The sequence below is a fragment of the Copadichromis virginalis genome, linkage group LG23 (assembly GCF_057382275.1).
Source record: "Copadichromis virginalis isolate Kocher_CV1m ecotype Utaka linkage group LG23, C_Virginalis_male_GT1.1, whole genome shotgun sequence".
Classification (NCBI taxonomy): Eukaryota; Metazoa; Chordata; class Actinopteri; order Cichliformes; family Cichlidae; genus Copadichromis; species Copadichromis virginalis.
In genome coordinates this window covers 10,469,057-10,481,902 of record NC_140639.1, presented here as the reverse complement: position 1 = coordinate 10,481,902, position 12,846 = coordinate 10,469,057, and the positions used below count along the sequence as shown (strand labels likewise).

Sequence of the window (12,846 nt, the reverse complement as noted above, 5' to 3'; positions counted from 1 at the left end):
GTACTAAGTCAATTTTTTACTCTTTAAGTGAAAAAATACAGTAGTAGTAGATACTAGTAGCAGTAGAAGATTAGAGTGTTTTCTACCAGCTATTATATATATTTAAAAAAAAATCATGAGTGCATTAGATTAATGCACTCAGCTTTAACATCTGTTATGCTGAGCACAAGCAGAGACAATCAAAAAGAATAACAGAGATCTAGTTGTGGCTGCATTATACCGATATCTGCCTCCCACTGCTAAGAATGAGTTTGTCCTGTTTTTGCATATTTACATTTTTCAGATCATCAAATTTGAATATTGGACAAAGATAGTGATGAAAGTTATGTAAACCTACCTGCCCTGTGTGCAAAAGTAACGGCCCCTAAACCTGATAACTGGCTGTTCCACCACCAAGTATTTGTGATGCCTTCAGTGAGTCTTTCATGTCACTGTGGAGGAAATTTAGCCCACTCTTCTTTGCAGAAATGCTTTAATTCAGACACATTAGAGAATTTTCCAGCATGAACGCCTGTTTAAGGTCACAATGAAGCAGCTCAGTCTGATTTAAGTCCAGACTTTGACTCCAAAACATTCATTTAGTCTTTCAGAGTCTTTCAGCGAATCAGAGGTGGACTTGTTGCTGTGTTTTTGATTAACTGTCCTGCTGTATAAGCTCTATCAAAAAGAAAAGTTCAGAGTTTTAAAGGTTTTGAAGGTTCCGTCTATCATTGTACTTTTAAAGCCACACGTCCATTCACAAGCTGATTACAATGACAGCTGTCACTTGTGTCATTCCTTATATGTCGTGCGCCTGTAACTCAGTTTGCATTAGCTCTGTGTTTCAGCTTTTAGGATGATGATGAACTTCAGTCACAGGAAACCTGAATAAAGGAGATCCAGAGGAGATGGACGGGATCAGCAGGGGGAAGAAAAAATGAATGACGTAACAAACATATCAGATTTTCTGAGCTCCGTGCTCCTTTCCTTCACCTCATGACACAGAAAGTGGTCAGGAAAAGACAGAGCAGTCACACTGCGCCCTGCTGGCGAAACCCTGCAGAGGGCAGATCACTCCGGCTGAGTTCAGCTGTAATGGGAAAAACCTCTCACACTGTGCTGATGAGTCAGGGAACAAAAAGAGGATTTTCTTACAAATGCTTGTGTTTATTGGAAAAGCTCATGTCCACAGGCACAGCGGCACAGCATCATTGGGAGGAAAACCTCAATCTACTGGCTAAATCAGGCTTTAGTAGAACAGTCGGGGCTGTCTTCATGCAAATATGTTTTCCATGCAGTTTGCATAAGTTTCAAATCTCTTCTACATTCTCTGTGGTTAAATACGAAATAATATTGCACACACAATATTATAAAAGAGTACAGTCACGTGTGCTCGCTGAATTCGTTGTGCTTATTCGTGGGTCATTTCAAAATAAAATCAAGCAGCAGCTCCCATCTGACCCCTCACAATAAGCTGATTCTTTCAGATTATTTACTGATGCCACACATATCTTTACCTTCATACCGGGAATATTTTACACTCATGATTACTTTCATAAGAGCACATGAACCCGTCAGGGCTGAAAACACATTTAAGCTGCATCTCGATACATGCTCAGTCATCCAGGTAAAGAAATACCAGTAAAGTTGATTCTGTTCATCTGGATGCTTTCAGTGGGAGAAACGTTTTGTCCTCATCCTTCTTCAGTGAGAGTTTAGAGACTTCTTCAGTCTCAGCTGACTGCAGGTCTCCAACCTTATAAACAGTACCTCTGCACAATGACTGAAACCAGCCCACTGAATGAACACTGGGCTGTTTCTTCCAGATGGACAGAATCAACCTTTTGGGACATTTAAACTGTGTTTCAGACTGCAGCAGTTCGACTTTGTGAAGATGTTTCAGCTCTTATCCAGAAGACACCAGGTGTTTAACGCCACTCAGTTTAACTCTGCAGACCTCTGAACTCTGTTCCTCATCTCTGAGCAGCTGTGAGCAACAGTGTGACGATCTGTCACAGTTTAGGTGCATCCTGGGTAAATTTCAGGCTCATATCAGCAGGTGGGACAGGGGAGAGCAGGTGAAGGCTCGCTTGTACGGTAGGGTCATGTTGCAGCTGACTGTGAGGGGTTCGGATCGATCTCACGCAGCACGACCCCGCTCTAAAAAGCCTACGCACTGGATTATTTGTAGAATTATTGCTCCGGTCAGCGTAACGTGAGTCCGGCCACGGCGCTGCCTCCAACATTGCATAAATAATGAGGTGAGTGTAAACAAACAGTGCAGGTCCAAATACCAGAACGTCTGTTTTCAAGCAGCTTAAAGGCTGAAACGTCCATGTCTGAACAAATATTCAAGTATTATTGTGTCACCGCTAACAAAAAGGTCTGTGTGCTTCTCATGCTGTGGTTCATGTTCTCCTCAGGCCACGCTTGTTACAGTCACGAGGACCGCTTCAGAAGCTTCTGGTTCAGCGCCACGACGGTGGGCACGAAGCAGCTCTCCGAGACGAAGTCGCCGGCGATGATGTTCAGCGAGCCGTCCTCCTCGCCGGGCGTCTGCTCTTTGACCCAGCCGAGCAGCGTCGGGTACGTGGACATCACCAGGTCCTTCAGGGACTCAGTTGGGTGGGTGCAGATGTACTTCAGGTCCTCCGTCAGATTAATCCCCGTCACAAAGAAACCTCCTGAAACACACACGCACACACGGTGAGATCCAGATGGTGAATGTGTTTAATCCTCACCTGTCTGACATCATGACTCGTCAGCAGGTCACCTGGTCTCCTGTTTTGTTGCTTCATGCGTTCAAACTCATCAATCAGAGCCTCGGCTTTGCATTTGTTGGCCCACCAGTATGGGATGTCCGGCCACAGCTCAGTGTGCCGGCGCTCCGTGCTGTGCTCGTAGGACGCGATCACCTGGTAGCCCGAAGCCCAGAGCTTACGAAGAGTGACCTCAGCCTGAAAGCAACACATCAGAGCCGTGAACGCCTTAATAATCCAGGTAATGCAATCACCACGGCTCCCATAATCCTCCCTAAAAGTTTAAATAAACCCCACCAGGCTCTTTAATATGAGTTAAAGGTCAAAGAAGTACACTTAATGGAAGTCCACTTTTTTGATATATGAAGTTTGTGTACAGTCGGTTTTAATGTTTGCACATTTTGTGGGCGGAGCTAAACTGGAGGAGGCATAAATGGATGGATGAATCCTCTCTGTGGTCACGTCCAGGTGTTTGATACTGACACTGGCTGACTGATGCGTGTGCGACTGCCGTGAAATGGGTTCATCCAGTGTGAGCTATTTAACAGGAGCGCCCTGTCAGCACCTCTGCTGTAAATCTGTAAAACAGGATACTTTGGGATTCTGTGCCGGCTTCACCCTTACAGTTAGAAACCTATGAGATGTTTCAGGAAACAGGAAGTGCATCCGTACCTTTTTGGGACAGAGTTTGGAGGCAAACACGGTACGTATGGTGGTGAGCAGCACCGCGTGGAGCTCCTGGCTCAGGCCGAGGAAGTGGCTGAAGGAGAGGACGACCACCTCTTTGGGATGGGCGTCCAGCCACTCTCGGATCTCCGTCAGCACTGTCTGTCAGAGACACAGGCGAGCTCAACCCTCACACACCAAAATGAACTTCATCCCGCCCACGTGCACAGCTGATTTGACGTGTTATTGCTGCCATTTTGTTCCTAATGATGTAGTCCTGCTGTTTTCTGTTCCTGCTTTAAAACACGCGTGTGGGATTGCTCATGTCAAACATAGTCAAAGTTTCTAAAAATGAGCTCAGTGTGTGTGCAGTAATCCCTGAACACTCAGATTAACATAGGGATACTCTTACTCTGTGTGTGTGTGTGTGTGTGTGTGTGTGTGTGTGTGTGTGTGTGTGTGCTCACTTCCAAAGACGGTCTGTCTCTTATGGAAGTTATCACAGAATATCACAGAATATCAACCAAAGACGCAGAACAAACCTGAAAGGTATAAACTGGTTTTCATGTCATTGAGTGAACGCGTATTAAAGGAAAGCAGCAGGATCTCTGATAACAACGAGACGGCCTACCTGAAGGAGATTAGGAATCTGGAGAACTGGTGCCAGAGGAACAACCTCCTTCTAAACGTCAGTAAGACAAAGGAGCTGATAGTGGACTTCAGCACTAAGCAGGAGAGGAACTACCAGACCCCCGTCATCAACGAGTGCCCAGTGGAGAGAGTGGACAGCTTCAAATACCTCGGAGTTCACATCACGCAGGACCTGTCATGGTCCTGTCACATCAACACCGTGGTGAAAAAGGCCCGACAGCGTCTCTACCACCTCAGACGCTTGAGAGACTTCCAACTGCCCTCCAAGGTGCTCAGGAACTTTTACTCGTGCACCATAGAGAGCATCCTGGCGGGAAACATCTTAACCTGGTTCGGGAACAGCACCATGCAGGACAGACGAGCTCTACAGAGGGTTGTGCGGTCAGCTGAGCGCACCATCCGCTCCGAGCTCCCTGACCTGCACTCAATCTACAGCAGGCGGTGCCGGACCAAGGCCAGGAAGATCGTGAAGGACCTCAGCCATCCCAACAACAGACTGTTCTCTCTGCTGAGGTCAGGAAAGCGATTCCGCTCCCTGAAGACCAACACAGAGAGACTGAGGAGGAGCTTCTTCCCGCAGGCGATACGGTCTCTCAATCACACCACCACACAGTACTGACCCACACATATGGTTCTTACACACACACACTGGACATTCTGGACATTGTTTTTGCACAACACTGGTCACTATATTCTTCATTTCCGGTTAATACTTGTACAGCTGCTGTTATTGTGTATATATTTAGATTTCTTCATACATTCTTATATAGTTCTATATTGTGTATTGTGTATTTTGTTGTACAGTTATTTTATTTTCAACTTTAATTTATATATTTATCTTTATCTTATTCTTTCCCAGTTAAATTTACCCTTCATTCTAATTTGTGTTGTACAGTTATTTCATTTTTAACCTTAATTTATATTTTATTCCTTCCTAGTTAAATTTACCCTTTTTAATTTTTCATATTTATTTCCTATCTTATTCATAGCCTTTCCTTTTTTGTTTTCTTTAGGTCACGAGCAGTTGTCCAAGCATTTCACTACATATCGTACTGTGTATGACTGTGTACGTGACAAATAAAATTTGAATTTGAATTTGAAAACGCGACTCAGCACTTTCTGTCAAGCTTGTGATTCACATGTTCACTGCAAACTTCATGCTACTTGCGGTGTCATCTGTGACTGTCGTTAACAAGCTCCTCCCACCACCTTTCTCAGGATCATCCTCACTTTAGATTTCTGAATAATCGCACTGACAGCTTCACCTTCTCTCCTGTCGCTCCGTCACCCTGGTGCAGGTCTGCAGTCCTGCCCCTGACATCCGGTGACAGCTCTTTGGTCTTGCAGTCTGTGGACAGCGGTGCTTTATTCGCACACCGAGCTGAGATCAGGAGTATCTGACTGGGTGATTGTGCTACGTGGGCCACACAGCCATTCTGTGGGCGTCTGTAGGGGATCAAATACTTATTTCAAACTGAGTTTCTGGATTTTTGGTTGATATTCTGTTGCTCTCTATTGAAACATAACTTTCTCTGTAAGCTGTGAAGAAGAAAGCTAAAAGCCAGACTGGATAACCATGAAGCCCACAGAATTCCAAATCTAAACCTGTCATGGATTTAGCATCTGTTTGCATATGTGTGACCGGGCTGTGAGTCACCTCCACAGTGAGCGTGGTGTAGACGCCATGGTAGAAGTACAGGTGTGTGGAGCTGTCGTTGGGCCTGTGTGCAATCCTCAGGTCGCAGTACCTCACCCCACAGTCCAGCTGATGCTTTATACAACACTCCTGAAACATGGAGGACACACAACTCATCACAGCAGGTCCGGCTTTATACACAAGAAGGACTAACACAGGTACAGTTACAGCCTGTCATCACATTGTGCTCCTCCTCCCCACTGTCACCGTGAGCTGCTGGTAGAGGATCGTGGGATGGCTGGGTTTCTCTCTGATACTGTACAGTGTAATCCGCCTCAGGCGACAGCTGTTTCAGAACAGTGCTGTAAAAGTATTACCTGGGTTTTTGCCCACTTGTACACAAATGGACGAATGAGGGGCTTCATGAATTTGTCGAGCTTCTGCAGCATGTCAGGCTGCATGAGGTCGATGGGAGACCTGTCGTCCGTATCCAGGCAGTAGGTTATTGCATTATGGCTGCCTGAAAGGGACAAAGATAATCCTGAATGTTCCACTTGGCCCTGACAGACTTCCTGCACATACACTCAACAAAAATATAAACGCAACACCTTTGTTACTGCTCCCATTCCCCATGGGATGGACGTAGAGACCTAAAATTCATTCCAGATACACAATATAACCATCCCTCCCAAACAGTGGTCACAAATCAGTCCAAATGTGTGGTAGTGGGCACATCTGCTATATTGAGATAATCCATCCCACCTCACAGGTGTGCCACATCAGGATGCTGATCTGACATCATGAGTAGTGCACAGGTGTACCTCAGACTGCCCACAACAAAAGGCCACCCTGGAATGTGCAGTTTTGTCTCACAGCAAAATGCCACAGATGCCACAAGCAATGAGGGAGCGTGCAATTGGCATGCTGACAGCAGGAATGTCAACCAGATCTGTCGCCCGTGCATTGAATGTTCATTTCTCAACCATAAGCCGTCTCCACAGGCGTTTCAGAGAATATGGCAGCACATCCAACCGGCCTCACAACCGCAGACCTCGTGTAACCACACCAGCCCAGGACCTCCACATCCAGCAGGTTCACCTCCAAGATCGTCTGAGACCAGCCACCCAGACAGCTGCTGGAACAATTGGTTTGCACAACCAAACAATTTCTGCACAAACTGTCAGAAACCGTCTCAGGGACGCTCAACTGCATGCCCGTCGTCCTCATCGGGGTCTTGACCTGACTCCAGCTCGTCGTCGTAACAGACTTGTGTGGGCAAATGCTCACATTCGATGGCGTCTGGCACGTTGGAGAGGTGTGCGCTTCACGGATGAATCATGGTTCACATTGTTCAGGGCAGATGGCAGCTGAGAATGTCCCAGTTCTTGCATGGCCAGCATACTCACCGGACATGTCACCCATTGAGCATGTTCGGGATGTGCTTGACCGGCGTATACGACAGCGTGTACCAGTTCCCACGAATATCCAACAACCTCGCACAGCCATTGAAGTGGAGTGGACCAACATTCCACAGGCCACAATTGACAATCTGATAGACTCCATGCGACGATGTGTTGCACTGCATGAGGCAAATGGTGGTCACACCAGATCCTGACCGGTTCTGGGTCCCCAGACCCCCAATAGCACAAAAAACTGCACATTCCAGGGTGGCCTTTTGTTGTGGGCAGTCTGAGGTACACCTGTGCACTACTCATGATGTCAGATCAGCATCCTGATGTGGCACACCTGTGAGGTGGGATGGATTATCTCAATATAGCAGATGTGCCCACTACCACACATTTGGACTGATTTGTGACCACTGTTTGGGAGGGATGGTTATATTGTGTATCTGGAATGAATTTTAGGTCTCTACGTCCATCCCATGGGGAATGGGAGCAGTAACAAAGGTGTTGCGTTTATATTTTTGTTGAGTGTATGAAGCTGTGGATCTGGAGCTTCTCCAACCCCCAAACTGAGCCCAAAACCTTTAAAGTCACACAATAAATACTGTTTTTGGCACGTGTGTGTAAAAAGGTGCTTCATCAATGTCTTCATTTATTAATCAACCATTTTTAGCAGCTGAAACGACCGAGTCAGCACATGTATGATCCTTGTTAAAGCCGCTGTTCCTGTTTCTCTGACAGATATTTCAAATGTTCAATAAAACCAGGAAAATGTAACTGAGAAAATGAATTTTCATTTTACTGCTCGTGACAAATCCGAGCTCATGTGGAATTTGGCGGGGGCGACGTGCCCTATAAGTTGGGATCGAGCAACAAAAGCGTGTGAAAGTCAGCGGTGCTAAAGAGAAGATCAAAAGTGAGCTGGCAGCAGGTCGGTCACGTGATCAGGTAGAAAAAGATCATCTCAGAGATGCGGAGCTTCTCAGAGGTTCACAACCTGTTTCAGAATCGCAGTCCTCGCTGTGAACATCTCATCATCTACACAACATGACATCATCAGCACACTCGGAGGATCTGGGGGAATCTCTGTGCGCAGGCTGATGACTGTAACCTTCAGCAGAAACACTGCTCTGTGATAAATCTGTGCACGGCTCAGGAACACTTCCAGAAACCAGTGTCTTCAAGCAGCTCGGCATGCCGTCCACACATGCAGCTACAGCTCCGTCACTCCGACACGAAGCCACGTGTGACCATGATGGAGAAACGGCACTGCCTCCTCTTTAAAATGGACCAAGACAAAGAGGAAACTGATCTCATGTCGTGTCTTAGTCTTGAAAAGATCCACTGCTCCATCCAGAACCAAAAGGGTACATTTGATTAAATCTGGGGTCTTTTTCTGACAAACCTCTCTAACCTTTAATTTAAGGATGTTTCTGCTGACTAACTGATTTGCTTATTCCATAGAGGTCCAATGTGTGTCCGTGTTAATGGGAATGTGAAGCTCAGTGGTGTTGCAGCTAACTTCTGCGTGGTTTGTAAGAAAAGGGTTTGTTAGTATCAATCGCCCCTCCTGGGTTGTCTTTTTCTGTTTATGTTTGTTTGTTTGTTTGTTTTCTTTTTCTTTACCTATGTGCTAACATAAAACGTTCTGTTTTGTATTCAATGTAACCTGTTTTTGTGTTTCCCTTTTCTTTTCTTTTTTTTTCGTAAACTGTATCCACAATCACTCACTGATTCAAAACAGTTTTTTCTGTTCTACAGTGAAGAAAATGCGCCTTTCTTTATGTTTTACTCAGCGTCTGACTTTGTTGGAGCTTTTCTGGGTTTGTACTTGTGGGTCAAGAAATAAAGCCACTCACTAAGACGACAATAAGACATGCTGCATAACAAACAGAAATGCAAACACACAAATCTGCATTTGGCTTTTCTTGGTCTCCTTGCAGCACATTTCCTTTATCGCTCCAATCTTTCCTTTCTTACTGAGTCTGCTGTTTGATCTCAGATTTCTGTCATTGGTTATTTTAATTACCACTTTCCTGAGATAAGATAAGAGACACATAATAAAATTGTAGTTCAATAGGAAACAGTTCAATCAGGCAGAAAACATGAAGAGGCTGATAAATGAATGAACAGGTGAATCTCTGACTGTGAGAGCAGCAGGTGAACTGTGTGTGTGTGAAATGTGGACACAATGCGTTCATCACGTCCTCACAGTCAGAGAATCATCAATAAACCAGAGACAATAAGACAGAACAAACTGATTCAGGTCCCATCACACCATCAGCACCATCTGCCCCCAACACCAGGCCTACCTGGGATGGCCAGGTGGAACAGCGGGACATCCCACAGCGCACATGGCAGGCGAGACATCCAACTCTCCATGGGCAGCTCCATCAGGCTGGGCTCACTCAGCCCGGACATCACTGCTGCTGACACACACACACACACACACACACACACACACACACACACACACACACACACACACACACACACACACACAGGTTCACTGATTACATTGTGTTATTAATGTTTAATAAAGTGAAAGTGAGCAGGTGCGTGCACTGCGCTGTTTCACAGCAGTAAACTTGCGCGTGCCTGTGTGTTTATGTGTGTGTGCTGCAGTCAGCCCTCCTCACCTGATCGTCCCTCTGTGTCTCAGATCCGCTTACGCGAGCAGAGCCCGCTGACAAAGGCCACGAGCCGCCGGTCTGAGAGCGCGTGCACGAGTCATGACCGGAGCGGCACATTAAGCATGTGTGACTGACACGCGGAGAAAGCTGGGATCCTCCGCAGCAGATCTCTGTCTGTTACCGGTGAGCCGTGACCGCGCGCTTCCGGTCGCCGCTGCGAGAGCGCGGCTCCGCTCTTAAAGAGACCGCAGGACCTCGAGGCTGCTGCAGCCCCGCGCGCACACGCGGCTCACCTCCATAATGCACGTGAAGGTAAAACATCTGGACAGACGTCACGACGTTTGATCAGCTGATGAAACGCCTGTACATAAAAGATGGACATTCTCTCCCGTTTCCAGCAGGGGGCGACTCGTCTGGTCTCTGGTCTTCCTGTGTTTATTGTGGGACTGTACAGGTGCCGGACATTCCAGTGAGCACACTGAGGCTGTGTCCATAGCTGGACTGGCCATCGGGCATACCGGGCATTTGCCCGGTGGGCCGCTGGCGATTTTTTGTTTTTATGGGCCGATCGATTTTTTTTTTTTTTTTGTTTTTTTGGAAGGGTATAAATAATGAAAGGTGTTGGATTGGCCAATTGGTCATGATCGACTCTGGGCTGGACCAATTACAGCCGAGGAGGTCGGATGCACCCTCCCTCTTGTTTAGCAATCCACGAACTAAAGAAATGGAGAACAAAAAAAGGAAAGGAGGTGCAGAAAAAATTAGGGCCAAAAAGAAACAAGCCCTTCAGGCAGACGCTGCCAAATGTTTAAAAAATAACTGAATTGTTTGGCGGTAGCTATGGCATAGCTTCCACAGATTTAGCAACATCAGCAAGTGGTGGAGGCCAGCAGGTGGATAAGGGAAAGGGGAGGCAAGAGGAGGAGAGACCCGAGGCGGCCGCCGGTCATAGTGGCAGAGGAACTGAACTTCAGGTAAAAAGTTATGACCTGCTGTCTATCTGTGTCAGATATAAACCAAGTTTAGTTGTAGTTTGTTTTCGTTGTGCTGACTTTTTACAGTCGCTTAGAATAACTGGTACTGCGTACTAGCTAGCATGACGGAGTTTATATACTGCTGGGCGGGTGCTATGAAGTTACTGATAGTAAATTTTATTTTATGCTTAAGGTTAGTTTCTCAAACTCCTCAAAATCTTAACAAATTGCACCAATCCTTACATGTTGCACCAGGCTGATTTATCATCAAAAGTGGAGAAGTCTGTGACAGAGGAGACAGAAGAGCAGCAGAGAGAGATGGAGCAAGAGAGAGAAATAAAAGAGCAGGAGAGAGAGATGGAGAGATGACTTTATGTCATCCATGAGGGATGCATTTGACATATGTTTCACATATTATAGCCCAACAAGTTACTTATAGCAATTTAAATACGAGCAATCAGTTTTTGGTAAATACCAGAAATCAGTTTTTGGCAGACAATCACTTTTTGGCACAACACCGGCTATTGCAGTTAATAATACAACAGCTTCTTGCCATTTTTTGTGTTTCTTTTTATCGTTGTGTAACTGAGTTCAATTGAAAGCCTGCATGCGCTAGTACCTCTTGCCACAAATTCCCAGAATCCTTTGCGGTTTTACCCCTGAATGACGTCACATTTTTGGTGGGCCGGTCTCTAGTCAAAATGCCCGGGCCGATTTTTTGTCCCAGTCCAGCCCTGGCTGTGTCCCAATTAAGAGACCGCACGCTTGACATACGCGCAGTACGTACTATGTACAAGAAGTGAGGAAGTGAGAGGCTTGTGAAATGGGACGGTTCAGCCTTCATCACGCTGCTCAGGTTGCCTAGCAACCATGATACTAACCGCGAGAAACGTTTCATACAGCATTGTGTGACAGAAATGAAGGAGGAAAAATGTTTTCTTGGTCAATCATTTTTGTCATGACATCACTTTGATTAGTTGAGTATCTGAGACTGAGACCACAGGACTGTAAAACATGATAGTCGGGCTTCATTTCTGTACTGAACAGTCATTTAAGATTAGTTAGTAAATAACAATTAGCTCATGTTGTTCATGAGACTAAAGTCATCTCACTTTGGTAATGTAAATATAATATGGCCAATATTATAGTTATTGTCAGATTATTATGATATATATATACACATTTATATATATATATATACATAGATTTTTTTTAACAGGATATTACAGCAGTGAGCTTGAACTCTGGGTCAAAGATTCAAGTTGCAGTTATTTATATTTCCTATCACCTTAAATCTTCACTCAAAGACAATTACCTTTGACAGTGTATATACAGATGTATTATACATAAGAGACAAATATTGTTCTTTTAATATGTTGGCATTACATTACATTTGGCTCAGTGCTTACATATATGTCTAAAAAGAAAATGCACGAGCTGTGAAAACTGTTTCTGATAGAATGAAGAGTATATTAAATATTCCTTTGTTGGGTGAGAAAATCATACCATGTCATAACTGCTTTACGTCATACAGAATAGATATCAGAGCCTTAAACAGGCTGACTTCTGCTAAATGGGTCAAACTGGGCAGAAAGTATACAAACACATAACATCATTATAGAATATGATGTAACATATAGATCAACTTACCTCAGAATATATAAAGCATATAAACAATTACAGCAAGATGATACAACAAACACACAGTGCTACTAATCCAAAATACTCAAAGCTTCATAGAACTGAAACAAACATTTATTTTTAGGTCCATTCTGCTGCTGATACATACTTTAGGTTTCTGAATATTAAACTTGTTGCTGCCTTTCATAGTGTGTAACTTGAAGGCCCTGAGTACTTTCTCCCACACTGAAAACACTGGAATGATAAAATTATTTGAACATTACCTAATAAGACAGATTCAGGACAGACAGTTAGTTTAAACTTTTCTAGCAGTCCTTCACAAACAGGGAACAGTCTGTCTATTCTCTCCATCTGTCAGCTGCTGCAGGCTCTTCCTCCTCCTCTTCCTCACACACTGCTGAGTTTGTCCTGGTGGATCATCAGGGGTGCAAAGCCTCACAGATGATGTGCAGCAGTGGGTCCCTCAGTCTGTCCTCACTCGGGACACTTGCAGTTGTCACACAT

At 45.1% G+C, this 12,846-nt stretch overlaps 1 protein-coding gene across 2 annotated transcripts; it reads right to left on the bottom strand.

Annotated features, from left to right (window-relative positions):
- Positions 1–504: 504 nt before the first annotated feature.
- On the bottom strand, positions 505–9,967 carry plcxd1.1 (phosphatidylinositol-specific phospholipase C, X domain containing 1, tandem duplicate 1). Of its 2 annotated transcripts, none has more exons than XM_085448590.1 (7): positions 9,734–9,967; positions 9,407–9,523; positions 6,069–6,211; positions 5,713–5,841; positions 3,411–3,566; positions 2,753–2,936; positions 505–2,663 (listed from the first exon to the last, which is right to left on the bottom strand). In XM_085448590.1, the coding sequence occupies exons 2-7, from the start codon at positions 9,513–9,515 to the stop codon at positions 2,419–2,421; spliced, it is 966 nt and encodes a 321-aa protein (XP_085304716.1). In that variant the 5' UTR covers positions 9,516–9,523; positions 9,734–9,967; the 3' UTR covers positions 505–2,418. The 2 variants fall into 2 exon arrangements, with proteins under 2 accessions (XP_085304716.1, XP_085304715.1); XM_085448589.1 differs by having other exon boundaries at positions 9,407–9,520.
- Positions 9,968–12,846: the final 2,879 nt, after the last annotated feature.